At 50.3% G+C, this 25,724-nt stretch overlaps 8 protein-coding genes across 8 annotated transcripts; 3 read left to right on the top strand and 5 right to left on the bottom strand.

Annotated features, from left to right (window-relative positions):
• Positions 1-147: 147 nt before the first annotated feature.
• On the bottom strand, positions 148-1,921 carry VTN77DRAFT_4658 (uncharacterized protein; the record flags this gene model as incomplete). The annotated part of the gene is made up of 2 exons (XM_069420741.1): positions 148-1,648; positions 1,725-1,921. 2 exons carry the CDS (start codon positions 1,919-1,921, stop codon positions 148-150), a joined length of 1,698 nt encoding a protein of 565 aa, XP_069277620.1.
• A 2,138-nt stretch (positions 1,922-4,059) lies between these two features.
• VTN77DRAFT_4657 (uncharacterized protein) lies at positions 4,060-5,442 on the top strand (the record flags this gene model as incomplete). Its single annotated transcript, XM_069420740.1, has 3 exons — positions 4,060-4,592; positions 4,648-5,023; positions 5,095-5,442. The coding sequence occupies 3 exons, from the start codon at positions 4,060-4,062 to the stop codon at positions 5,440-5,442; spliced, it is 1,257 nt and encodes a 418-aa protein (XP_069277619.1).
• A 2,427-nt stretch (positions 5,443-7,869) lies between these two features.
• Positions 7,870-14,304, bottom strand: VTN77DRAFT_4656 (uncharacterized protein; the record flags this gene model as incomplete). Its single annotated transcript, XM_069420739.1, has 2 exons — positions 7,870-8,137; positions 8,198-14,304. The coding sequence occupies 2 exons, from the start codon at positions 14,302-14,304 to the stop codon at positions 7,870-7,872; spliced, it is 6,375 nt and encodes a 2,124-aa protein (XP_069277618.1).
• An 854-nt stretch (positions 14,305-15,158) lies between these two features.
• On the bottom strand, positions 15,159-15,653 carry VTN77DRAFT_4655 (uncharacterized protein; the record flags this gene model as incomplete). Its single annotated transcript, XM_069420738.1, has 5 exons — positions 15,159-15,215; positions 15,282-15,330; positions 15,414-15,479; positions 15,559-15,578; positions 15,645-15,653. The coding sequence occupies 5 exons, from the start codon at positions 15,651-15,653 to the stop codon at positions 15,159-15,161; spliced, it is 201 nt and encodes a 66-aa protein (XP_069277617.1).
• Positions 15,654-16,050: 397 nt separating this feature from the next.
• Positions 16,051-16,674, top strand: VTN77DRAFT_4654 (uncharacterized protein; the record flags this gene model as incomplete). The annotated part of the gene is made up of 1 exon (XM_069420737.1): positions 16,051-16,674. One exon carries the CDS (start codon positions 16,051-16,053, stop codon positions 16,672-16,674), a length of 624 nt encoding a protein of 207 aa, XP_069277616.1.
• Positions 16,675-17,368: 694 nt separating this feature from the next.
• Positions 17,369-19,346, bottom strand: VTN77DRAFT_4653 (uncharacterized protein; the record flags this gene model as incomplete). The annotated part of the gene is made up of 3 exons (XM_069420736.1): positions 17,369-18,181; positions 18,254-18,946; positions 19,017-19,346. The coding sequence occupies 3 exons, from the start codon at positions 19,344-19,346 to the stop codon at positions 17,369-17,371; spliced, it is 1,836 nt and encodes a 611-aa protein (XP_069277615.1).
• Positions 19,347-19,821: 475 nt separating this feature from the next.
• VTN77DRAFT_4652 (uncharacterized protein) lies at positions 19,822-21,429 on the bottom strand (the record flags this gene model as incomplete). The annotated part of the gene is made up of 2 exons (XM_069420735.1): positions 19,822-20,950; positions 21,011-21,429. 2 exons carry the CDS (start codon positions 21,427-21,429, stop codon positions 19,822-19,824), a joined length of 1,548 nt encoding a protein of 515 aa, XP_069277614.1.
• Positions 21,430-23,451: 2,022 nt separating this feature from the next.
• VTN77DRAFT_4651 (uncharacterized protein) lies at positions 23,452-25,225 on the top strand (the record flags this gene model as incomplete). The annotated part of the gene is made up of 3 exons (XM_069420734.1): positions 23,452-23,599; positions 23,671-24,247; positions 24,343-25,225. 3 exons carry the CDS (start codon positions 23,452-23,454, stop codon positions 25,223-25,225), a joined length of 1,608 nt encoding a protein of 535 aa, XP_069277613.1.
• Between the last annotated feature and the right edge of the window lie 499 nt (positions 25,226-25,724).

Here is a 25,724-nt window from a genome sequence, read left to right as displayed (position 1 = left end):
GCGCAAAATACCCATTCTAGTCACGTGGCAGTTCAATCCGGGGGAGGACTACCAGATTACTCCATACACGGATGATTAGTATTATCAGTTATCAGTATACTACGCCGGTATTACGCTCTTAGGGAATACTGTGCATTATGTACATTATCATCCCTCTTTCCGTCTCGCTTCGAGAACCCGCAGGACATCTGCCGCACTGTTCTTGTCACCCTTCCTCTTCTTCGGGCCTCGTTTCCTCTTACCACGCCCCTCATAGGTGATACCTTCTTCGTCTTCCTCGTCCTCAATACGACTGCTGCCGAATCCATAGTCGATGTCCAACGCATCCTGCTCTTCCCGGCGGCGAGCCTCTTCGAGGAACTTCTTCCGTCGAGCAAGAATATCCGGGTCGACATCTTCCTCATCTTTGGCCTCAGCAGAAGGCGATGCTTGTCGCAGTGCAGCTGCCCGTTTCAATGCTGCCAGAATTGTGGGATCGTTGGTCAGTGGGTTGCTACGATCGACAGGTTCTGCAGTGGTGTCTGGGGCAGCGCTGGTGGAGAAGTAATTGCGAGGTCGGGACGGCTGTGGAGCGGCCTTTTCCTTGTCGGTATCGACACGCAAGCTGCGTTCTGCAGCAGCAGCTTCTGCAGCTTCAACACGTTTATCCTCCTCCTTCTCGGACTCCGACTCGGAATCATCCTCAGCAATATCTCCGAGCGGATTGTAGTCAGTACCAACGCCTTCGAATATATCATCGTCCTCAGGCTCGGGAGCCTCGGCGGCTTTCGACGCGATATGCGCAGGAATTTCCATCCCCAAAGGCTTCGCGTTCTTGTCGGGTATCAAGAGGCCGTTGCTATCAGTCTCAGGTCCCGGTTTATCCAGCCACCTAACTTTCCTTTTCACCTTCCCATCCGGACCTGTCGTGATCAATACTTCTTTACGCCGCCCACTCGCATCTTGCTCGATCCAGCGCTTCTTCTCGCCCTTGTTATCGCCAATCTTCTTGAACTTTGACCCTAGGCTGGGTTCAGACGGTTGTGCAGAAGTCGACGCAGTCGCCCCTGCTGCCGCCGCTCTACTTGCTTTCAACTGACGCAATATTTCATCTCTTGACATCTTCTTCCCTGGCTCAGCCGCAGGTGGCGGAGGTGGAGGCGCCATGTTGCCCTTCTTGACCTTCTCCTTCGGCGCTGCAGGTTGAACTTCTTTTTCCAGCATGCGATCCAACTCCTCATCCACATCTTCGACCGCTGCAGCAGCAGGTTCCTCGTCACCTGGCGATTTCTTCTCGGCCGGTTTCGTAACAGCTTCGCCCGCCTTCACCCGCCGGAGAAGGTCCCAATCCAGACCCTTAACCAGATGTGTGCTGTTAACGTCGCCACCAACGCCAATTTCCTTTCGTAGCTTCTCAAAGGTTGCCTGATCGATCTGGCCCAGTTTCACCATTTCCTCCAGCGCCTTCACCCGCTTTTCGATATTGTTGCCATCATCGCCCTCATGCTGTTCCAACTGTCTTCTCAGAGACGCTAGATCCTGGTAACCACTTGCCAGCTTTGTCCCTTTCGGCGCGGCCGATGACTTGAACTTCTTCGTCGGCGGTTGTTGCGATTCGCGACGGTGCTCCGCTAGTTGACGTGCGAAATCAACCCCTTTGACCGAGCGGCTGTTACAGTTAGTCTAGCCATTACCTTTAGAAGCGGAGAAAAATCCAATATCTATTGTAGGGAAAATATACATACGGCGTCATGGGGATACTAGACCGCATTCGCGATCCCAAAGCTGAAGCCAAAGCAGGGCGACCGGCGCCACCGAAACCACTCGAGTCTGTATCATTCTGTCGTCGCTGTAAAAGCCCATTCGGAGTACCGCTGCTCCCTGTTTTCGCCGACGACGACTGACTCTCAAGCACCAGCTTCCGGAACTGTTCGTTGTTCATAATGTAAAGAAACGAGGTGCACTCTGCGTGCACGCGGAACGGGACAGACTCGGCAGCTCCCACCCAGCAGACAGAAGAAACGAAGATAGAAAAGCTGATCAAGGGATTTAGAATAAGTCGAAATGAACCGCAGTCGCAGCCTATCGACTCGAGTGATGTCGCAAAGGACAATAACTTGTCTCTCTTGATAAAGTGAACTGCGATGTCGAAATGTCGCTGGTGTGACTAAAATGGAAAGCGGTGGCGGAGAGTAGGTAAGTGTGCCCTGTCACGTGACCTAGACCGTATTACTTGTGCTTCTTACCTCGGAAGTTTGTTCCAATTAACTGTCCATCGATCAAATAATTCAAACTGTATATATACCCTTTTTCGTAGATTCTATGTGCCTTAAATATATGGCCTATCATTCAAAAGATCCTTGTTCATGTCTTCCTTAACATTCTTTGACTTCAAGCTTTATCTTCTTCTATCTGTATATAAAACAATCATAGCTTCAAAAGTTGATAAATTTATATATTAACTGCTCCTGCTTCTAAAGCGACATCTTCAAACAGAACTATTGTCTTCTCCCTGATAATTACCACCACCATTGTATTCCTAGCTCTTCTCTCATCTCGCTTATTTCTATCTAATCTTGAAGGTTGCGGCCCGCGAAGATATAGATCGTTGGTTAGATCTCCCACCCCACTCCACCTATGTAGAATATGGGTTATATCCAAGCTCTTGTAAAGTATTGATTGATTAATTAAATAGTATATCTTTACTTGCCTTTCCTGATAAAACTCCATAGCTGTTAAGTCTTCTCTCCTCCGTACTCCGTGACTAACCCATGGTTGTGGGCGTGTGTGGGGGATGTCAGTCGATGGGAGCCAGAATTGGGCCAAAGCCCAACTGCCAAAGACTTGAGGCTTGAGCGTGATGATGATGGCGGTGATGACGATGTATTTTTTTTTTAATTCTAATATATGGAGCAGCTGTCTGTCCTTCCAAACAAATGGAATCAATGCCTGATCTGATAACCTACATGACTATGTACTGTACAAATGCGCATTATGGTCAAATGAATCTAAGTATCGTTATGGTTAACCTCCTACTATTCCCCTCACAAGTCACATTAGGATTTCTCCTAATAATGAGGCACTGTATGGAGTACTCCATATGTGGACCTCTTTACCAATTTCGAGGCAGAGTCTTAAGATGATATTCCCCTCCTACATGTATGCACAGTACTGTACCTTTCTGTAGTAGACTTAGTGCGTGACTAGGTCTTTATCTGGCGCTACTGCTAGTCCAGGATTGCCACCCATGCTTATATTATCTATGGAGGGACGAACTAGAGTCCTGCCAGCGACGCCCTACCACCACCTAAGCAATGCCACCTACGTACTGGCAAAGCTTGAGCTTGTATAGTCGACCAATATGAGTGTCTGTATATTGCATGCACGAGGCCATCATAAATTGTAGCAGTGATTACTGGCGTAGTAAGAATTAAATCTGATGCCTTATCGTGGCAGACATTAATAGTCAAAGCTGCTACATCTGCAGACTACCTATGCATGTTAACCATCATTGCCTGCCTCGTCAATCATCGCTCTCCAACATCAGTCATGACACAAACACAACGAATTTGGCTGTCACTTGTCAGTTGCTACCCGATATTCATTTATAGACCTGGACGCTAAATACTGCTGCAGGATTTTAGTCGGTAGTTTGCAGATCTGGGAGACGGCGTACAAACGGCTTCTATTTCGTCGATCAATACCACATCACATCAATCGAGCTGCCTTGTGGATTTTATTACATGCACTAATTTAATTATATTACTACTTGCATGTCACCACATGGCGTGCCGTTGTCTTTATATGCTTTTTTTCGAGGCGTTTGCGTTTGCGTTTGCTATATGTGCGGGTGGCTGCCTTTGTTCCCCCCCCCTTGCTCTGCCATATTCACTTTTATGACTTGTCACGAACCCTGACTCGACTACCTGTCGACTACCTGGGTAGTGCTCTGCCCCTGGCGGCGTCACTGCTTGACATCATCATAAATTCCCCGCCTGTCTGTTGCTCTCGGTTACCTTCTCAATACTAGGGACAGCAATGTATCTGCGAAAGGAACTGGAGCTATCTTGACAAGCCAACATGTCGAGTTTAGGTTTATCAACAGGCCAGTACACAGCTTTAGTGGTGACGGAGAGAGTCAACTCATGCGTGTCAATCGCGGGCATCTTCTTCGTCGTGCTGACGTACCTCTTTGCGCCCGGCTTCAACAAACCGATCAACCGACTCATTTTCTTCGCCAGCTTCGGGAACTTAGGCTCCAACATCGCAGCCTTGATATCAGAAAAGGGTCCGACAGCGGGGGCGCTGTCGCCGCTCTGTCAGTTCCAAGCGTTCTTGGTGCAAATGTTCCTGGGAGTTGACTGCTACTGGGCCTGTTGTATGGCTCTCAACGTGTATCTGGTCTTCTTTCGAGGATATACCGTGGAGCAATTGCGATTGCTGGACGTTGTGTATCTGCTGGTCTGTTATGGGTTATCGTTCATCCCTGCACTGGTCTTTATCTTCCTCTCGACCAAGGCGCGAGGACCCATCTATGGGCCAGCCATTATCTGGTGCTGGATTACCACGGAGTGGGATTTTATGCGAATCGTTTTTCTCTACGGGATTGTGTGGTAGGTGAACGACAGTCGTCATAAGTGGAATCACAGACTTATCTGTCGCCTACAGGATTGCGATCGTGGTCGCTTTTACTGTCTATGGAAAAGCAGCCAAAGTCATCTGGGACAAGCGCCAGCACCTCGACGGCTTCTGGAACCCGCTGAACGAGAACCCGTTCGTCAACACGATCACGACGGAGATCGAAATCACGCACGAGGAGCGGCCCATCGTGAAGGACTCCGCCACCCAAGCCGTGTCGGACCCCTTAGCTGATGTCGATTATTCGGTTGAGGTCCGCGTCGAGACGCAGAGACAGCGACCACTGCCAGCTGCGTTGCGTATGCGGAGCATCACGAGGAATGTGGCTGAGCGTGCGACCAACGCTGAGGCGTGGCTGTATGCTCGTGTTGCGTTTTTGTTCTTCGTCGCGCTGCTGATCACTTGGGTATGTCCGTCGCCTCATATTGAGCAAGCAAGCAAGCAGCAGTATGAACCTGACTAACCCTACGCATTCAGATCCCATCAAGCGTAAACCGCGTCTACGCCCTCATCTACCCCAACGTGCTAAACTTCCCCCTCAACTACCTCGCCTCCTTCGTCTTCCCTCTGCAGGCCTTCTGGAACGCAATCGTCTACATCATCACCTCGCAGTCCGCCTGTCGCCATCTGTGGAAGAGCCTCTTCGCGCGGTCGTCCCGTAAGACCAGCCTCCCGTCGACCCTGACGGGCAGGAATCTCGAGGACGCGTACCTGTCGCGCGGAAAGCAGAGGCTGAGGAGTTTCTCTGGTAGTGGCGAGCAGGTAGCTACCGACAGTCGCAGTCAGGAGTTGCATGACCTGTCGAAGAATAGGAGCGGTTCTTGACGATGACGAATGCAGCATTTATTTTTCTTATTTGTATCCCTGTCTAAAATACTTATGATCTTAATGCCAAGGGGGTATTTTTTTTCTTTTCTTCTTCCTTTTTTTCTAACTCTCACTTCTCTTATTTTTTCTTCTTGCCCTAAAATTATATTCATGATTTTCCGAGAATTATGTATTAGTTCAAATTAATTAATAGAGCTGCGCCTGAAGTACAGTAACGTAAAAAATACGGGGTAATAATCATGGTAAGTAAGTCGTTCATCAATCGACTGGCCATTATGGATTGCATGGAAATCTTAGGATATATATATACCTACCTAGGTAAGTACGGAGTAAAGATGAGGCTTGTAAATGTCGGCGTTCTGGGAGCTTGCCATCTGGCTGTGAACCCTGCAGGTAGCTGCAATAAGGAAGGTGATGGAAATCTACCAAATAGGGGTTTTTTTTTGGCTCACAGAAAAAAAAAATGACAATCTTTCTATTCTTCCACCATCTTTCTTATTTACTTTTCTATCGATAGAGCAGTCATTTGCCTTCCAATATAATCCCCTTCTAAGTCTTTAATAGGTTATGATCCTAGGGCTTTGCCCCTAAGGCTACGCAAATACTCCACTAATATAGGCTATTAATAACCCTTGACTCTTCTCCCTATAACTCTCTTTATAAGAAGTTTTTTTTTTATAAGCGGCCTAGAGAGTCCCCCCTCTTCTTTGAAAGTCCTTCTATTATAAAGTCTTTTTAAAAGCCGGTTAACTATATAAAGTATTTAAAAAATCCTCTTCTCTATAAATGTAAAGCTAATAATTAACTATATACTATTTTTTGTTCCTCCCATCTTCTTAATTGTAAAGCTATGAGGTATAAATTTATAAGAACTATTAAAAGTAAAAAAAGAAAAACCTATAAAGCTGAACCTATAAAGCTAAGCTATTATAAGAACATATGGGACCACAAGAAGCATTTTGAGAATAGTTGGAACTATGAGAACAACAGAATTAGGAGTTAGGAGCTAATCAGAAGGGCAGTTTTTGGCATACCTAGGCCTAAGGGGCAGTGGGTATAAGGCAGTTGGCAGGCCTAGTTGGTAAGCCTAGGCCTGGTCATAGGTATACCCTAGTTGGCAAAGGTATTGGCAGTTTAGGGGCGTTGTTTGAGTTACACCTAAATGGTTGGGAAGTTACCTATTTTGGAAGTTGGATGGCTTCACACCTGGCGATTAAGGGGATGTCAGGGAGGGGAAGCCGCTGGGCTCTAGGCTTATCCGCCTCTGCCAAAAAGACCACAGAATGACAGCGCGTTAGGCTGCCATATGCCCATCACCTCCTATAAGGCTTCCCGCTCTCACAGGGGGCGTGTCAGCATTCTAGGAGCTTATAATCTGGCTATGAAGCCTGCAGCTACCTATAATAAAAAAGGCAGGTCATAGAAATCTACCGGATAGGGTTTTTGGATTACAGAAAAAAAAGACTATCTTTCGTTCTTCGGATTCCTCCATCTTTCTTATTTATTTTTCTATAGAGCAGTCACTTAGCCTCCCAATATGATCTCCTTGTAGTCTTCGACAGCATTAAATTAAATCAAATCCATAGAGGTAATAACACCCATCCAAGTATTGCCTACTGCCTACATACTTAGGTATTTATTTATGTGCTTGATCATTACATACAAAATCATACGCGTCAAAAACCTACTCAACAAGTGCGAACTAGTCGACAACCCAATCTGCTCAAAAAGATTGGAAGTTTTTCATTTCAGCGCTCTGTATTACAATACATCGTTTGGAACTTCGGTCGTCTGTCTGCAACGAAACGAAAACATTGGATAGATACTATCTAGATCAATTTGCACTATGTACAATAAAGAGAGAAAGAAAGAAAGATCATACAAAAGAAAAAAGAAGATTCTTTTGTCGGTTCAGGTTCATGGGTTCAGGTTTGTTCGTATCTAAGCGTGACCAGTCTGACAGACACAAAACAAAACAACAAAAGAACAGAAAAAGAACAAAAAATTTCACCAAGAGAATAATAACAACAAGAATAATCAAAAACAAACATAAACATGAGAAAAAAAAAAAAGACAGAACTCAGTATTGCTAATCCGACAGTCTGAAATAATAAATAAATGCTCATCGCTATCATCATTCCTGGCCTAGCCTAGGTAGGTAAGGTAGGAACAGGAAGGAAGATAATCCATCAATCAATCAGTGAATCAACTAAGCAATCAGTGAATCAATCAATTTTCCCAAAAAGGAACAAAGGAATGCATCAATGAGATAAATAAATAAAAAGACCTGCTACGAAGATATGATATAATGACATAACATGACGTGACATGACGTGACTTAGGTCGGTTGTTGAAGTCTGTAAACTTCGCGATAGTAAATAAAAACATCATTAAAGAATCAACCGTCTCCTCCTCCTGCCTTACTTAAATCGTCTCCCACCCCCCATTGTTAATGTCCGCTTCTAACTTCCGGCTGATCGTCGCTGGGATGCTGTGCGACAGCCACACGTCGCGGAGCAGCTTGTCGTACCGCTTCTGGTTGAGAATGAGCTGGCGACTCCGGCGAAGACCGGGGTCAACTTCCCCGTGGCGGTCGAGATAGGGCGCGAAATGCCATGAGCCGTTCTGGTTGTGCAGGTACAGGACGGTGCATTTGCGGATGTTGATGAATAGGCCGACGTTCTTGCCACATCTGCTTATCGTTAGCAATCAATCAAACGGAATGAATAAGGGGAATAGAGGTCAGGCTCACTTCTTTACATGCTGGTTGCATCCGCCCAGCTTCTTGTCCATGCAGCAGACCGCCTGCGAGCAGAAGATGTCCCCACAGAACAGACAAATGCTGGGATCGCTCAACTCCTTCTTCGAGTTCGGGCACCGTCGCCGGTTGGCTTCCTCGATCAGCTGGTCGTAATACTTGGGCAGACCGATCAGCTCAAAGATAGCCGGATGCGACAGGCTGGGCCACAGCCGGTGGTCATCAAAGCGGATCCCGGAGCGCGACGCGTTCCAGTGGAAAATCCATCCCGAAACGACGTAGTCCCACGGGTTAGAGCTGCTGCGAGCGGGCGAGAAGGAAGCAAAGATCTCGTCGAGAGTCGGGAGCTGAAGAACCCTGGTCAGACGATCCAATTCCGTCTCATTCTCGTCGCCGAGACCAGAGCTGGGAAAGTCAACGCCGTGCTGCACATGCAGCAGGATCACCGTCTTGCGGAGGAATGTCAATGCATAGCTGGAGATCAGACGTCGCAAAGCCATGACAACACCCGGAGTGGCCGAATCCTCTCCATCCTTTACATATCCACTCTCTGCTGGATACGACGACCCCAGGGCTCGTCCGACCGAGTTGGACTTCAGTTCCGCAACAACAGTGTCAAAAAAGTGCCTAGTGAGAGAGTATCGGTCCTCTGCGGACTCTCCTCGCAGATATTCCTCCTCGTCATGCTGGGACAGTTCTTCCTTCAACGCGAGAGGCCACAGAATAAACGTGACGGCAACCTTGAGAATCTCCGCGACATAGCACATTTGGATCAAATGCCGGAATTCAATGTTAAGAACGGGCAAGAGCGTGAGGGAGCATTCTGCAAGAAACACAAATATGTCCATTCCAAGCAACGGCTCGATGTTGCGGACATCATCCAGCAGCGCCGTCCCGTTCATACAAGGATGGCCAACAAACAACTGACACAGTTTCTGGCGATGCATCTCCTGGAACTCTTGAACGGCACGATTCTTGCCGCTGCCATTGGATATGCTAGCAACTGCCGCATAAGAGAACGCAGTCTCCCCGAGGACACGAAGATGAGTCAACGTCAGCTGCGGGATCTTGTCAAGTAGGGTAGCACCAGTATCGGATGCGACACCCCGCTGAGCAATTTCGACAGCGGAAATGCTGAACCCGAAACTTCGGATCAGCGCGTCCGTAAAGATCAGTTCATCGCTATTTCTGGCCTCCGGCGTATGAGGGAACTGCGACTGAATCAGATTCACGCTAAGCGTTTTCTTCAATCTTCTGTAGATTTGGACAAGTTCAGCCACTGGCGTCTCGGCCGGTGGGGGCGCTTGTTGAAGCGGACTGCTTGCCGTGATTTCCTCAGCAGAAGGGAAGAATCCCGGCATGGGCATTCTCGCGGTGGGAAGGAATTGATGGGATGGCGGCGGGGGAACCGACACCATCAGCTGGTCGATCTTCGTTGATAGAGGATTAACCAGGGACTTCGAGAGATACTCCATAAAGAGCTCCCGGTATGCAGGCGATTGAATCGTGTCCATATCCATGATCAGCGGATAGTTGGGTGATTGTGACAACGTATTCTTCACGTCGACAGCGATGAAATGGTCAAAGGAGTTTTCCGTGTTCAAGACACCCGGGAACGACTCCTCCTTTCCCTTCCAGATGATGGGCAAAAACGCATTCCCAAGAGCTTTGCAAAGAGGACAGACAAACTCCTTGAAAGACAACCGCTCCGGGTGATTACGTGCGACTTGTTGGGTGTGACGCCTCTGCGTGGCATTATAATAGACCTCAAAACACGAATAGTGCATAATATGGCCGCATCCGGTGGTAACAGGTCCACGAACCGTGTTCTTGGATGAAAAGCCTTTGCTCAGACCGATCTTCTCAGTGATCACTTCGCCTCCTGAGGAGTCGAGTTTTCGCACCATGATGCGGTTTTCTCCCGCCACACCGAACGGCCGAAGATGCTCGGCAGATCGATCCAGGCTTGTAGGTGTTTTGAGAACCTCCCGAATCCAGTCGCGGTCGCGAATATCGGTCTGGCGCAGGATGCCGCTGTCTTGTACCAAGGCGAATGTGCCATACAGCCTCGAGTCATTGGTCTCTTCCTGGCACAGGATACACGTTCCGCTGGGATACCTCCAGAGCTTGGCTTCAGTTTCCTCTTGCGCTTCTTCCTCAAGGTCGCTGAAATCATCCTCTCCCCAGTCGATTGCACCCTGGCTGTTCAGGAAATTCTGCTGCTGTTGCTGGAACTGGGCCATCACTCGCGCTTGTCGGTCTAATGCTTGCTTCTTCTTCATTTCTTGCTCGGTCTCCGCATTGCTTGCCGGGGAACCAGTATCGAGTCTTTCATACGGGAATTTCAGAGTAGCAGTTGCGGCTGCATACGTGTTTGGCCGCTTCTGCCACATCCTCTTCAAGATATGCCTAATCTTCGCGCTGCAAGACTCATATTCGCTCATGGTAGAAATCTTCTCCAGGAGACCGATAATTGTCATATTCCCAGCCTGCGTCGTCCTAGACTTCGACAGCGCGTGCGATATAAATGAATGGGACGACTTATCGACCATGTCGTCCTCATCGGTATCATCCTCGATCGTGGCGACAAGGATCAAATGAAGCACGATCTGGAGGAAGGTCTCGACACGGGTGACAGGGATTTGCGGCGTGGCATCTTTGCAGCACACGGCATAATCGAGACAGTGATGGACAAGCTGAGCAAACAGCAACGTCCTCGTGAACTCCGGGAGCTTTGCAAATGCGCCGCTCGTGATGGGCCGAAGCTTAGGCTCGAAGACAATCTCAGAAGGCTTCTTCCCGGTCTTCTTGGCCACCCAGTTCTTGTAAATAGTCTCTGCTTCGTCTCTTTGGTTCTTGTTGTAGTGGGCACTGTAGGGATCCACAAGATCGATGTACTCGGACTTGAGTTCAAAGGTACCCGTGTCGTTTAAGCCTTCAGGTGGACGGAAGGTGGCCACTTCTTCCAGGACATCTTGGAACATGTCTGTCTCGAGCAGCTTGTCGCTGAGACGGGTTGACAAGTCTGAGAAGGAGAGTGGCTTGAAGCACAGGACATGTGCGATGTCTCGACTAATGTTCTCACGAGTCAGGCTCGCGTCATCGTCAATTGCCATCAAAGACGTTCGATCGGTAAGCAAGATAATCAGCAGATGGACAAATTCTTCCGCAACATCCACAATCTGCGAATCTTCGTAACCGGCACGAGGGACATAACCTCTACACATCCAGTCTACCATACCAAATCTGTCGGCAATTGACGCAAGAACCCTACTCGAATCGCACGTCACCAGAGCAGTTTGGAGAAGGAAGATATCACGGTAGTATGCGAAGTCGCGAGATGATACCCCCCGGTATTGTGACATCTGATGGCGAAGACTGAGACCGTTGCGCACCCACATACCAGCCTTCATCTGGGCGAGCCAAGCACACACCCGGAGCGGATAGTCAAACATCGTCAGAAGGAGATCCTCATTGCTTAGGTGTTTATCATGGACATATTTGTCGTTGGCCACCTGAGCAGCCTCCAACAAGACGTCTCGCATCAATCCGCTGCTCATGCCCCGGCCACACTCGAGCAACCAGGAAAGCGTGTAATGAAGGGCGTGGTGGAAACTGATTGATCCCTTTTCAACAACGAAGTCCACCACCCGGTGACGTGGAATCTGTCCCGAAGGCTGGACCTCAAAATCGAAGCATGGCAACAACTTGAATCGCACGTATTCTTTAATTTCGGCTTGGTCAAATCGCCTTCTTTCCACACCGGTCGAGTGGACGATGGCTACGACGGCAGCAGCCTTGATCGCACGCAGAAGATTCTCGCCGCGGTCGGCCTCCGGGTGACGGAATGCTTCACAGAACTGACGACAGAGCCGGTTGATTTCCCTCATCAGGATAGAAGCACTGATCCAAGCGTCTGTCTCGTATTCTACATGTTCACCGACAGCACGCACATTGGGACAGATGCCCTGCGGTAGCTTCACAAGATCAAGGAATTGCAATAGATATTGATCTTCAGTGCGAATGCGTCTCTGCACGAACTCGGACTGCAACAAATACCGCAGGTCAAGGAAGAAGTGATACAGACGACGATTCGTCACCGAGCCAGCGTCGAAGGCCAGAGTTGCGGTCGGGTTCACTTCATGAGGTTCGCCGACTTGACGAGTAGTGAGGAAGGTGTAGAGGATAGCCATGACTTTGGTGAGGAAGTTTCCGCGATGAACAATTTCCTCCGTGATGGATGGAGTGGTGAGGAGTTGCAAGGAGAGATTGACAATCGAATGATCCGGTTCTCTGTCGGCGATCAGATACAACTGGGCCAGAGCAGTGTAAAGCGCCGACAAACGCAGACCCATGATTCGCTTAAACTGAGGGACATTGACCACCGTGCTGATATAGAGATCTCGGAGATCTGTTCTGGTCTTTTTCCACAGTCGGAGATCAAATAGAATCATCCAGTCCAAGCGGGTGCGCTGATTGAGATCTTCATAGGGAGGGACGTCCCCTTGAGGGGGGATGCCTGGCCGCTGCCAATGGCTTGGAGTCTTTGCAGGCGGAGGCTTGACGGAAACTGTCGGAGTCCTAGGTATTTTGATATGTGAGGTCCCAGATTGAGGCGGCCTGTCTCCAGCTTCAGGCTCGCCAGCTGGCACTTGCTGTGGAGGAGGAGGTGGCGGTGGAGGAGGATATCCAGCAAATGTCGCCTCAGCTACCTCGAGTTCGTCATCCGCGTTGCCCATTTCCATGTCGTCCTGGTTGTTGTTCTCGACTTCTTCTCGAAGCCGGTCAAGGTCAATTTCCATTTCATCATATTCGTCTTCCTCCTCCTCGTCATGGGCTTCGACGTAGTCATCCTCTTCCTCGCCCTCTTCCTCTTCGTTCTGGCCTTGCTCATCACCGTTTTCCTCGACTTCGTCATCTTCCCCGGCAGCTAATACAACCTGTCCAGGCGACACTGTCAATGTAATTGCGCGATAAGGCGCTTCGCCCCGCTCATGGTCGTCAATGCCTTTCATTCCGATATCAGCGTTGTACGCGCCACTTCCCCGGCGCCAAGGCCGTAGAAGCTCTTCACAGATAACATGCCGCAGGATCTCATTATCCTCGCCAAAGCTGCAGCCAGCAATGTCGGAAAGCCACTCGACAATAGTCCCACACATCTGTTCCCTAAAGGTGTCTCGGGAGGAACGTATTGTCACCGTGACTTTGATCTGCTCGATGGTCTTGGATACTTGTAGCAGTCTTTGCAGATCTTTGGAGTACTTGACCACACTTCTGCCGATGTCGTTCGTTTCGTGTGCCTTGGCATTGCCAAAGCTGTCGCGTTCCCGGCACGCCCGCGTGACCTGGTGAGAGACATCACGGATCGTATGCTTCTCATCGTTCCAGAGAGCGAGAGCAAACTCCGGCTCCTCTTCCGGCTTATCGCCCTCGCCATACCAGCCTGGATGTAGTCGCGAGGCCTCCTCGTCGTGCCGAATTCCTTCTTCGGTCTTGGGCAGCCTCAGCTGTTCCGGAGAACACGAGATAACATCGCAGAAGTAATCAAGCGCTCTCGAAATCGTCGTCCTGATATCATCCACCCATGCTTGTGGCAGCTGTTTCTTCTCACGTTCTTTTCCTTTCGTCCCTTCCTTATCGGTATGAATTGCACAACACAAGGGCACCCGCCATGCCTCTTCATCACCGCAGTCACAGCATCCACAGTTACCGGACGATAGCGAGATCTGGTACTGGTGACCAGTGTGGTCTGATGCGTCGAAGCAGCGACTGCACAAAACACACGTATCATCTGCGGCGCAGGTAAGACAACGGTATGTCCCTTCTCCTGCCCGGAATATGTGCCCGCATCTCTTGCCTCGGGCCGCTTCGCTATATTCTGCACCTTCCTTGGCCCCCTGCGCTTCTGCTAGCTTCCATCGTCCTTTAGCGGGCGGGCCCTCGGGGAAAAGCAGCTGCAGGCGTTCGGGATCGTGGCCCGCGAGCGAGAGGAATAGCAGTTCCAGCAAATCCCGCTCCGCTTGAGGCCCGTAGCGGTAGTTGTGCTTCGCTGGCAGGCGCAGAAGGCCTTCGCCGAGTCGTCTCTCACATTCCGTGAGCATGGCTTGTGATGCTATGCTCTATTTCGGGGAACCCATGCGGGGGTGGATGCAAGTACGAAAACCGTCTGCTTCGATGAGGGGGGATTGGCGGGGGAAACGTCGGCAGTTTAGCAAGCAGGTGAGCAGAACCGATAACCGACCGATAATTATCAGGAGCGGTCAGACGATTATATTTTCAAGCTGTCAACAACAGAACTATAACAGTAGTTAGTGATGGTTGGGGCTCAATGCGACAATGTCACTGATCATTCATACGCGAGGCTTTAGTGGGGAGGGTTGGAGACACGCAGTGAAGCGCTCTCAAGTGGCGACAAGAATCGCAGCAGAAAGGGAATGAGAAAGATTTTGCAATGCTCTCTCACAGAGAGAATCAATACTATTAGCTAATTTCTGGAGCAAAAAGCGAGTAAGATCGAGGGTGGTGTCTGGGGGGATCGTTCAAGAAATTATTAACAGGAATCCGGTGGAGGTGCGGTGATGCAGGCCCGTGTCCTCGCTATGACATCGTAGAGCTACCTTCTCGAGGTCAGCTTTCTTTCCCTCGAACAGCCCGCTAGCGCCACCCGACCAGCGGGCTGCGGAAATCCATGTCTGGAATCTCCGCCACCACCAGTAATCACATCAACACATGCTCAACTATTCTAGAACTACAGTTGCAGTCTCGTGATGCTAGAATTAATTAATTGCAAAAAGAAAAGAAAAAAATGTTTGCATGCGAATAACGTCAAAGAAATGGAAGAAATTCTCTATTGATTTTGTCCACCCCGAAGGGAATAATATAACAAGATACACGGGATTGTTCTTTTTCCGATCAATCCACCGGCGAGCGTAACTCTGGATCGATTGTGTCGCGTTTACTCCTCCTCTTCATCCTTCTTGATGTACTTGTGACGGATGTCCTTCCATTGCCGCTGTATAGGTGAATCAGAATCAGCTAGATGTTCTCCAATTTCATCTCACGTGTAGTCATAACGTACGCCTCTGTTGATGGAGTCCCAGATCTTGTTCGAAGCCGTGTCGAAGGCACTATAACCCAACCAAAAGTCAGTCGCCTGTAATTTGGGGAAAGAGGGCAACCGCCGTATTTCGATGCGGGGGAAAAGACGTACATCTCGAAAGCGAACGCGCTAGCGAAGATCGTGGTCAGGAAGACCGCGTTCCTCTGAATGAAGGTCCTAGATAATAGCACCGATCTGTTAGAAAAGCGAGTCTGGCTGGACTGCCATTGTCGGCATTGAGCGTAGGGAGACTTGCTGGTAGATGAGCTGGGAAAGCTGCGCGAAAAGCCCACGAGTTAGCCATTGAATTGCACAGAGGACATATCAGAAAATGTAACTTACGCCTGCCATTTTGACAGATGCGACAACGCTATTGAAGACGAATTGGAGGGGTCGCAACAGGAACCGGAGGTGGTATCTGGCAGCAAAAGGTCGTCTTTGGAGGTTGCGGGTGGAAGTTGGCGGCTGAGCGCGAAAAGCATCCCGTAGCCGGGAATCCCCGGCTCGCTGATTGGCCCACCCAACAGCCCCCGGCAAAGATTGACTATCAACGGAGCACCACATGAGTGAATGCCATCCAAGACATACCCTCATTGCTGCTACGTCTAGTGGAAGTCCTGCTTCTCTTTGTCTTCCTTTCTCATCATATAAACTGCTCTACTCAGGTCGTTTCTACCAGGCGCAATCTTTGCATGGTGCACTCTTCCTAAGAGCAACGCTCGCTCGTCGTCCATAAACCACCTCTACAATGTCCGCAAAGCAGCAGGTCTCATCCTCCGGCATAGTCGTTGATGCCGTCACTGGCCAACGACATGTCCCAGCTTCCACCCGTGCAGACGGCTCTGTGCGCCGAGAAATCCGCATTCGCCCTGGATACCTCCCTCCCGAAGATATTGCAGTCTACAAGAACCCGTCCGCAGAGGCCTGGAAGAAACGAGGCTCGATGGGGGTCCCCGGTGCAGAAGGCCTCAAGGATACCACGCCATCGAAGAGTGGGACGGCTGCCAGCAACAAGAACGCGAAAAGGAGAGAAGCGAAGAAGAGGGCCAAAGCAGCAGGTGCGGGTGAGGACAACGCAGCGTCAGCCACAGACCAGGACAAAAACAACGTGACGAGCGCCGTCCAAACCAACGGTGACAAGGCGAACGCTGAGCAACCAGCCGTCGTCGACCCAGAAGCGGAGAAAGAGAAGAAAGTCCGAAACCTGAAGAAAAAGCTCCGGCAGGCACGCGAGCTGCGGGAGAAGAAGGACAAAGGCGAATCTCTGCTCCCAGAGCAGTTAGAGAAAGTGATCAAAATCAACGAAATCATTCGCCAGTTGGACGCTTTGGGCTTCGACGCGGACGGAGAGAAGAAAGTCACCGAGGGGTAAGCCCAAGGAAGTCAATCGTGTGAGGCATGGCGTCTTGTCTTCAACACGGTGCACCATATGAAAGGCCCCAGCAAACGATCAATGCCACATCGACTATTCTTGCCACTGGTGTCGAAATGGCGATGCACGTATGCCCCCGAAAATTGCAGAGCAGATGAGAGAGTGCAATTTCCTTCGACAGGCGATGCAGCAGAAAGCGTCGAAGGTGAGACTCGTCACCATCCCATAGTATGCTGTCCTGGATCCTGCGCCGAGAATTTCAACGAAGGAAAAGAAAATCCCTATCCTTCCGAACGAACCAGGCTTCCTCTCACGGTGACGGTGTGGAAACAGACACGAAGACTGCTACTCGATGTGAGCCGGATGGTTCCTACCGAACAAGCTATTTCAAAAAAGAAGCAAACACGCCGGCTAGGAGGGAGTATGGATTAGCACCCTCACAAACAAGCCTAGTAGCCTCGTGCTCGATCAATGCTTAGCATATTTATGTACTGTACCTATGTATCAATAATTAGACCTCAATTGAAGCCTAGCATGGGGAGACCCCAAGTGATCTCATCTAACTAATATACAGCCAAAACTTTTTCTCTTTTGCAATTTTTCCCCCCATGCCGCGCGATCTTTGGTAAGATCTGCACAGTACAGTATATTGCTTTGGAGAAGAGCATGGTATGGTAATTTGAGCAAATCAAGATCACTTGGCTTCAACCGCAAAGACTGCCACGTCTTCTGCCGTTCCGATGAAATAGCGGACCGGGGCTGTGGCGATGCCACCCTCCAGGTCCCAATCGCGGTAATTCAGCTTGCTTAACGGTTTGGTCATCCTGCCAGCGAGATCGGGCCGATGAGCACCGACGCCGTACGACGCGGCAAGGTACGCTTGAGTGATGCAGTCGGTGACTCCGACGCCGTGGACGTTATACCAGTTCCCGGCAAGGGTCAGACGCTGGCCAAACTCCTCGCGCGCGGCTTGCGACAGGTCGTCCATGCGCGAAAGGTGGCCCACGGTGTATTGGGGGATCGCATTGCGTTGGAGCCGAGCTCTTGCCACGGAAGGTGCTTCCGTGATGCCGAGGTGACGCTCGAGTAATGAACGAGCCATCGAAATCGCGGTGTCAGGATCCGGATAGTCGGACTCGATCCAGTCATCCCACCAGTGACCGCCCATTATGACAGTGAGCTTGGTTCCCGGAGCAGTGTCTTGGCCGGCACTCGTTTCGGTGCCAAAGATAACCCCGAGAGCCCGTTCGGGATTTTGATCGAACGGGATGGATCGAGGAATGAGGTATCCGAAGCCATGATATGGAATCAAATCGGGCTCGTCATAGTACAGGTTCACAACCATCACGGTCACCGCATAGTTGTGCTGCTCGAGTAGCCTCGTAGTACGCTGAGGCACTTTCTGGTCACCTTCAACACCCGCAAGAATGATCTTGGCCAATTCAGGCGCCGGAGCTGTAGCAATGACGCGATTGTGAATTCGAGAGTTGCCCTCTCCGAATCGAACCTGCCGGAGAGCTGCCATCAGTTCGTTGTCTCTTTATAGCACGTCAATGTACACTCATGCCGATCTGCCTACCGTCAAATCAGAAGTTTCCTGGTTCCTGCTAATGGAACTGATGCCTGCATCAGTCAAAAGTTCAACTTTTCCAGATTTCTCGTTGAGGGCAGCAGTCAATCTCCTAACTAGCTCGCCCAGTCCGTCCTTCAAGGTCAAGACGCTGCAGCCTTTCACGAGCTGACTAAGGGCCCGCCAATGCTCCGGGGGTCTTTGATGTTCGACGGAATGCATAGCAAGAAAGTCGTCTGGAAGAATAAATCTTTTCCTCTCCCTCTGAAGGTCGTAAAGCGACCCAAGGACTCGACGCTCTTCCTTTTCTAGATCTCGGTATGGACCCATCAGCGTCTGCGCGCTGAGTCGATAGATGTCTCCGGCGTAGATTCCATGGTAAACGGCAGAAACCACATTATCAGCAACTTTCCGGCTTGCCCTCCTGGCGAAGAAGTCCGCCAGCGATTCGTCCTGATTTCGGTACGCGTCCTCTCGCGGCGGCCTCGACTGTTCGGTGAGCATACGCCACATAACATCCTCGAACACCGGTTCCGTAAGAAGTGTTTTCACGTTCCGCCAGAAATTCCTGAAAACCCCCGCATTGGGGTCGGCAGACGGCACACGCACGAGATGATCAGGATAGTAGATGTAGCGGTTAGTCGCCGCAGGAGACTTCCGACTCGTGACGAGGATTTGATCCTCCAAATCCAGGCTCAGAAGCTAGAACGAACGTTGATGGAATTAGCAATTACGCCGCAAATTAAGCCAAGGGTCATCGGTATATCCGTACCAAGTCCAGCATAGGGAGGCATGCTGGCATCCCGGCCCTCAACGTCCGCGGTCCGTACTCAAACACGACCTGCCCACCATCCACATCCACAGTCTCCGACTGAAGCCAGCCGCCCAGCCGGGAAGACTTCTCGTACAGCGTGACCTTGGTGCAATCCGGGTCCTGCGCCAGCCTGTAGGCGGCGGTCAGGCCCGTGATCCCGCCGCCTATGACGGCGGCGTCGTACGGTTTCGCACGGGAGTGGACGGCCCGGCGATGGCCATGGTGAAGGACTGTCAATTGTCGTCGAATCGTCTGGAATGCATGACTAACAAGACATGATTTCCGCATTGCAGAAGATAAGCATGCTAGGAAGTGTTCGGCGGAGGGATTCGAGGGGCAGCAAACAAAGAAAGAAAAGGAAGCTGCGGCGGAGCTCCATCGGAGAGGATCAGTACAGTGCCGAAAGTTACGGCCACGTGCCTACGTAATAGTAAGAATCATGGTACGCGATATCAACAACTATCAACCGGATAGATAATATATACTACTTCTGGAGCAATTGCAATTTCGCATATGACATCACACAGAATCTTTAACGCCTCTTCATTCTCCCGAGTTCATGAAATCAGATTTCAATGTACATACATTCAACGCCCCTTTCCCAGTCTCCGCCCATTGCAGGAATAATACATGACAACAAAACCTAGGGAATCAGAAAAAAAAAAGAGAGAGAGAGAAAATAAAATAAAATAAAAGCGATGGTCAATTGCCAACCTGCAACATCCCAGCGCAAGCTGCAGTATCATTCACTGCTCCTTCCATGTCAAGTGACCAACTCTTGGCTTGTGCCTTCAGGAGCCTGACCGGGTTTGATTAACTCCTCCTCTGCATTCTCATCGGCAACAAATTTCCTCTCGCTGACATGGGTTTTCTCCTTCTTGTCAGCACCATCTGCAACCCACACATTGTCCGCAAAACTACCCTTCTGACCCTCCGTGTGTTTGTAGGGACAATTTCGGTTGAGACAGGGGCGGTATTTGCAGGGTGTCGTAAGGTGGGTAAATTTGCACCCAGGGACATTGCAATCCGCGCCATTACGGCAGAGAGGCATGCTGGGGTGCTTGAATGGACAGTGAGGGTTTGCGCATTGAGGAAAGAAGCGGCAGACCTCTTCGGCTTGGTGGGCCAGCTTCAAGGCTGGGGACGGGTGACGCCCGGTACACTTCTTGTTTTTGCATGCGACACCGAACGGGCAGTGATCCGTCACGTCCACTAGAATGCCGTCTGGGGCAGCAGGAGATTGGTGTGCGAAAGGGCAATCCTTCTTCGTACACCGTAGGTTATATCGACAGACAGTGTCTGTGTTGACTTCTCCTTGTTCACCCTCCTTCGAAGTCTGATCCGCTGTCGTGTCCATATCTCCATCGGGCGCCGTCTGGTCGTGAGGGCTCTTGACAGAGATCCCATTCTGGGCCGCCCGGGTCGCGAAGTCGCCACCTTTTTGACGCTGCGGCTGGCGTTCGACGCGTTCGAAGAGCGACCTACCCTGCTGACCCTGATTACCTTGTTGGAAGTTCGGGTTTACGGCAGGAGGCATGAAGCCAGGCATGAGCTGGGCCATCATTCTCGCCTGCTCTTCCAGGAGAGCCATGAGCTGCATCTGGTTCTGCGGGCTCATCTGCATGATATTGCCGGCTGGAGAGCCGTGCATCTGTCCACCCTGCATCCCGGGACCCATCTGTCTACCTTGGCCCATTCTTCCAGCGCCGTATTGACCCCTCGGACCCTTGTGAAAATCGCGAGCGTGCGAGTTGATCCGCCCCGATCCGGGCTGACCGCGAACACGATGAAGCATCGAATCGCCGCCTCGTTCCATGTTCTTATTGATCTGACCTAGTAGTCGACCTCTTCCACCTTGTCTGCCGTTGCGCATGGCCCGAGGACCCGTTGGTCTGGTACAGTTGTGGTTAGCCTGAGATTTGCATGAAGCGGAAAGACTGGGAGATACATACACTGAGTCGCCCTGGCCCGATGCGTCACCCATTTCCGTGTCCTGGTGGCCTGATTGGTGATGTTGAGACTGGGCGTTTCCCTGGTCGTTGAAGGATGGGATGGCTTGCGCTGAGGTGGTTTGATCGGAGGCTTGAGCAGCGCCGTTGATCTGCTTGTCAAGAATCTCGACCTGTTCGAAGAGCCACCGGGAGAAGTCGAGAGCTTGCGTGTCGCCTTCACCGAGGTTGAGAAGGTCGTTTGAAAGCTCTTCAGCAATCTGCTCCTGGGTTTTGCCATTCACTAGCATGAGGATCACATATTCTGTCAGAGCCGAGTCCTCGCCGCCATCAGCACTCCAACCCATCTCCACCAGCTTGGGCTGCACCACGTTGCTCAGGGCTTCCGCCAGAGGCGTGCCCAGAGTCACTGTGGGCGGCATTTTATGAATGAGCACGACCAGGATGTGATCTGAGAGACCAGAGACAATGGTCGATAAGAATGTGTCAAGGGAAGAGCTTTCTTCCCACGCCACCTGGGCGGACCAGATCACAAAAGTAGAGTAGCACTGAAGATAATGTATATACCATCAATCAGGGCCGCAAGATATATGGTATAGCAACCCAGAACTGGTGGATACAATAAGAGAAGAATAATAAGGGAAGTGTATGCGTTCCCTTGAGGACTGGAGATGATGAAAGCCGTTGGCTTGCCTCCGGCAATTCAGCGCGCCAAGACAATGACAGCCACACACACACCGCCACATCACAACAATAGCCACTAGCCACAATAGTCACATGGCACCCACCCATGCTGCTGTATTAGTCATCCATCAGTACCTCTAGTTAGTTACCTACTCCGTACTAAGTAAACGGAGTCGATTGTCCCGGTTGTGGTATTATTATATGCCTTACATGTAATTGTTTGATATGCTTATGATATTGTTGGTCTTAACAACAATGGCCTTGGACACTGTAAGAATTCCATATAGGATCATGAAACCTATTGTAGTTATGATGCAACTCAAAAAAGGAAGGACTTCATGTATTTAAGGTTAAAAAAAGGTGCAAGTGCGATGACATATCGGAAGAAGCTGCACCTGCTGAGGAGCAGTCCCCGGTTTATTCATGTAATTGCCAAAAGTTCCTGGTGACTGAACTGAGAAAGTGGAGAGTCCATGTCATGTCGATTGCCTGTCTTAAATTACAGACGATATCAGCTCAAATTACTAATAGTGCGTATGTAGTATTATGAAGGCATTATACTTTTATATTATTATGGCTCCCTGTCTTGCGGGATATTAAGGTACCACGTACAGTTCAAGGACACCTATGTCCAGCCTTACTGGAGAGCTACTCGTAGGTCGACATACGAAAATATTTCTATTGCCAGTCACCAGTACTGGACTACATATCCTGGAGATTCGACCAGAGATAGTAAAATGGATATTGGTGTTCACATTAATTAATTAATACATGTGATTGGATTCCGAAAAATAAAGTCTTGTCAAAGGAAGGTGGCATATGCAGTCAGCACAGTCAGCGCTCAATTTCTGGACAAGCATCCAACCACACCAAAGTGGAGAAAAATCAGAAATCATCTATCTAATCGATAAGACTTTTCCTTTGTTGGATGGGATGAGTCAATATAACGCCAACCCCGCAGTCTTGTTTTCCGAGACCCGAAGGCGCCGAGGATCAGTGGGTTGACACGTGCAACAAGGGGATGGACTCCTGCATGCCTGTCTGGCAGAAAGGGAAGTCATCAAGTTGATCAACAGGCTCTGCTCGAATCAGAAGAAGACAGCTGCTACCTCCATGAATGTCTCCAAATGCCGTGCAGTAGGGAGTACAGCCATGCAGAATTGCAGATATTACTTCCTGGACACCTAACAAGCCTGGCCAACAGCATGGACCGTACTCCGTACTTTTACTCAGTATTTGATGAACCCCACGTATTAGAGTGGTGGAGAACGAGATCCGAGTTCCGCTAGGAATCGGCATGGCAATTTCTGGTCGTCTTATGATCTTATCCATGTCCAGACGAATCAGCTTTCCATTACTCTTCATCTCTAAACCCTGAGCGTCTGACTAAAATAAATTTGGGCTACCGTGGGCTGAAACATGCGTCCAACGGTTTGTCAGGCTAGGCTACCACGTCTCGGCCCTCTCGGGTTTCGTGGATCCTTTTCCCCGCAGCAAATATTCTCAACCAGCGCTATACGAGGGGATGATACCTTATCTGATGATATAGGAGGGCTTCCCGAGTTGTTGTCAGTATTACCCCTATACTGATGCTACTTCATATTTTGAACCATTTCTCCAACATATACTAACCCTCTAGTGGAAGGCTTCCAGAGTGTCTTCTGTCGTCATTGATCGAAAATTATTCTCTGCTAAAATCTCCGGGTTGTATCCATACTGAAGATCACCCATTCGTCGATTTGACTTGAGAATCGACAACCATGATTGAAGTGATCCTGGCGGCGCTGTCGCCTGGAAGGGTCTTCTTGGTCGTCTTCCTTGTGCTCTGGGCGAGAAAGTTGTACTTCTCCAGGCAGGTCGCGCGCTTGGGTTCGAGGGCTCCGGAGATTCCGACCTATCTCCCTGTCGGTGAGTATCCAAGGAGATTGTTTTCCCTTGAGGTTCTCTTTCTTTCCTTCTTTAATTAACGCGCGTTCCAGCGGCCGATTTCATTTACAAATCCATCAAGGCCGCCAGGAATTTCAAGGACTTGGAACACTGGCGGAAGGCGCTGGAACTCACCCAAAAGGCCCGTCGTCTTGACCATCTTCCCACCACGGTGGAGATCAACTCCCTGGCCAAGACTCGGATCATCTTCACTTATAACCCGGAAAATATCAAAGCTCTTTTGACCGGGCAGTTTGCCGACTTCGGCAAAGGAGAGACTTTTCATCAGCAATGGAGGGAGTTCCTCGGCGACAGCATCTTCACCACCGACGGGGAGCTCTGGTCGGCGTCACGGCACCTGATCCGGCCGATGTTCGTGCGCGACCGCATTGTCGACACCGAGATCTTCGAACAGAACGTCCAGAAACTGATCCACCTTCTGGGAGGCAGCTCATCGCCGACAGGGAGTAAGATCGTCGAGGTGGGAGAACTCTTCTTCCGCTACACCCTCGATGCCGCGACGCATTACCTGCTGGGAGAAGGCACCAACAGCTTGGACAACCCTACGGTCCGGTTTGCGGAGGCGTTTCGATATGTGCAGTCCAAGCAGGCCGAATATTTCCGAATGGGGTAAGTCAATATGCAAGAATAGGTGTCTTACAGTACATACAGTACATGGTTACGACACCATTTGGCCACTTTCTGACGGTCAGTCGATCGTACAGCCCTCTCAGCCCTTTTATGCCGCGCAAGAAGTTCCGCGAGGAACTCAAGGTCATGGACGACTTCATCCAGCCGTACATAGAAAAGGTACTATCGCTCAGTCCGGAGGAGCTGGACAAGAAGGTCTCGAAGAGCGACACCTTCCTCGACGCCCTGGCTCGGTTCACCCGCGACCCGCGCGTGCTGCGCGATCAGCTCGTGGCGGTGCTTCTCGCCGGACGCGACACGACGGCTGTGACGCTGTCTTTCTGCACCTTCGAGCTCGCGCGCCATCCCGAAGTCGTCGAGAAGCTTCGCGCGGAGATCGCGGAGCGGCTCGGCGTGGGCGCTGCAGGTCGCAAGCCGACGTACAACGACCTGAAGGAGATGAAGTACCTCAACGCGGTGATCAATGAGACCCTGCGGTTCTACCCGGTCGTGCCCTTCAACGTGCGCTACTCGCTGCACGACACGACGCTGCCCCGGGGCGGCGGGCGAGACGGGCAGTCGCCCATCGGCGTCCTGCGCGACACGCGAATCGTCTACTCGACCATGCTAATGCAGCGCTGTCCGGACCTGTACGCAGACGACATCGGCACCGAGCGGTACTTCGACCCGTTGAAATGGATCCCCGAGCGGTGGATGTCAGGCTGGCAGCCCAAACCGTGGCAGTTCATCCCGTTCAACGGCGGGCCGCGCATCTGCATTGGGCAGCAGTTCGCCATGCTGGAAATGGGCTACACGCTTGTGCGCATCTTCCAGACGTACGAGCGGGTCATCGCCATGCCGGTCACGGGCAAGGACCGGGTTGAGGATCCCCTGATGAAGTTTGAGGTCACTCTCACTCCGGGGGCGGAGATGAACTGCGTGTTTTTGAGGGAGGGGGAGAGTAGTAAGCAGCAATGAAAAGGGAAAAAAAAATGATATGACGTGAAAGTTAACGAAACGAGGAAATGATATCTCTTCTCTTTATTTTTTTTATCACCGCTCCGCTCCCTCCTCCATCTATGATATATATATATATCCCAGTCCCACTCCAGAAGAATGAATTGAATGTATGACCGTTATTCAGCCTTTTATTTTCTTTTTTTATGTCGATGGTTTATGGATTACTTTTTGATTTTTCTTTTCCTTGACTTCTATTTCCCCTCTCCTTGCTATTACCTTGCTGTGACGATTGATCCCCAATAATGCCATATTCTCCGGTTTTGCAGAACTATGATGTAAGTATATGGGTTATTATCTACCTAATATTCTGGAACAACAATTCTTTTTCATTTTATTCTATTTTCGCGCTTTCCTCTACAGTGGTAATAATTTATCACACAAACAGGCAGCCACTTTGATTAGACATTGTCGGTGTTCTGGGAGCTTGCGATCTGGATGTGAAGCCTGCAGGTACCCG

This window comes from Rasamsonia byssochlamydoides (genome assembly GCF_041956645.1).
Source record: "Rasamsonia byssochlamydoides strain NRRL 3658 unplaced genomic scaffold VTN77scaffold_32, whole genome shotgun sequence".
NCBI classification, from domain to species: Eukaryota; Fungi; Ascomycota; class Eurotiomycetes; order Eurotiales; family Trichocomaceae; genus Rasamsonia; species Rasamsonia byssochlamydoides.
Note: the sequence above shows the minus strand (reverse complement) of the source record. Positions and strands in the feature narration are given on the sequence as shown.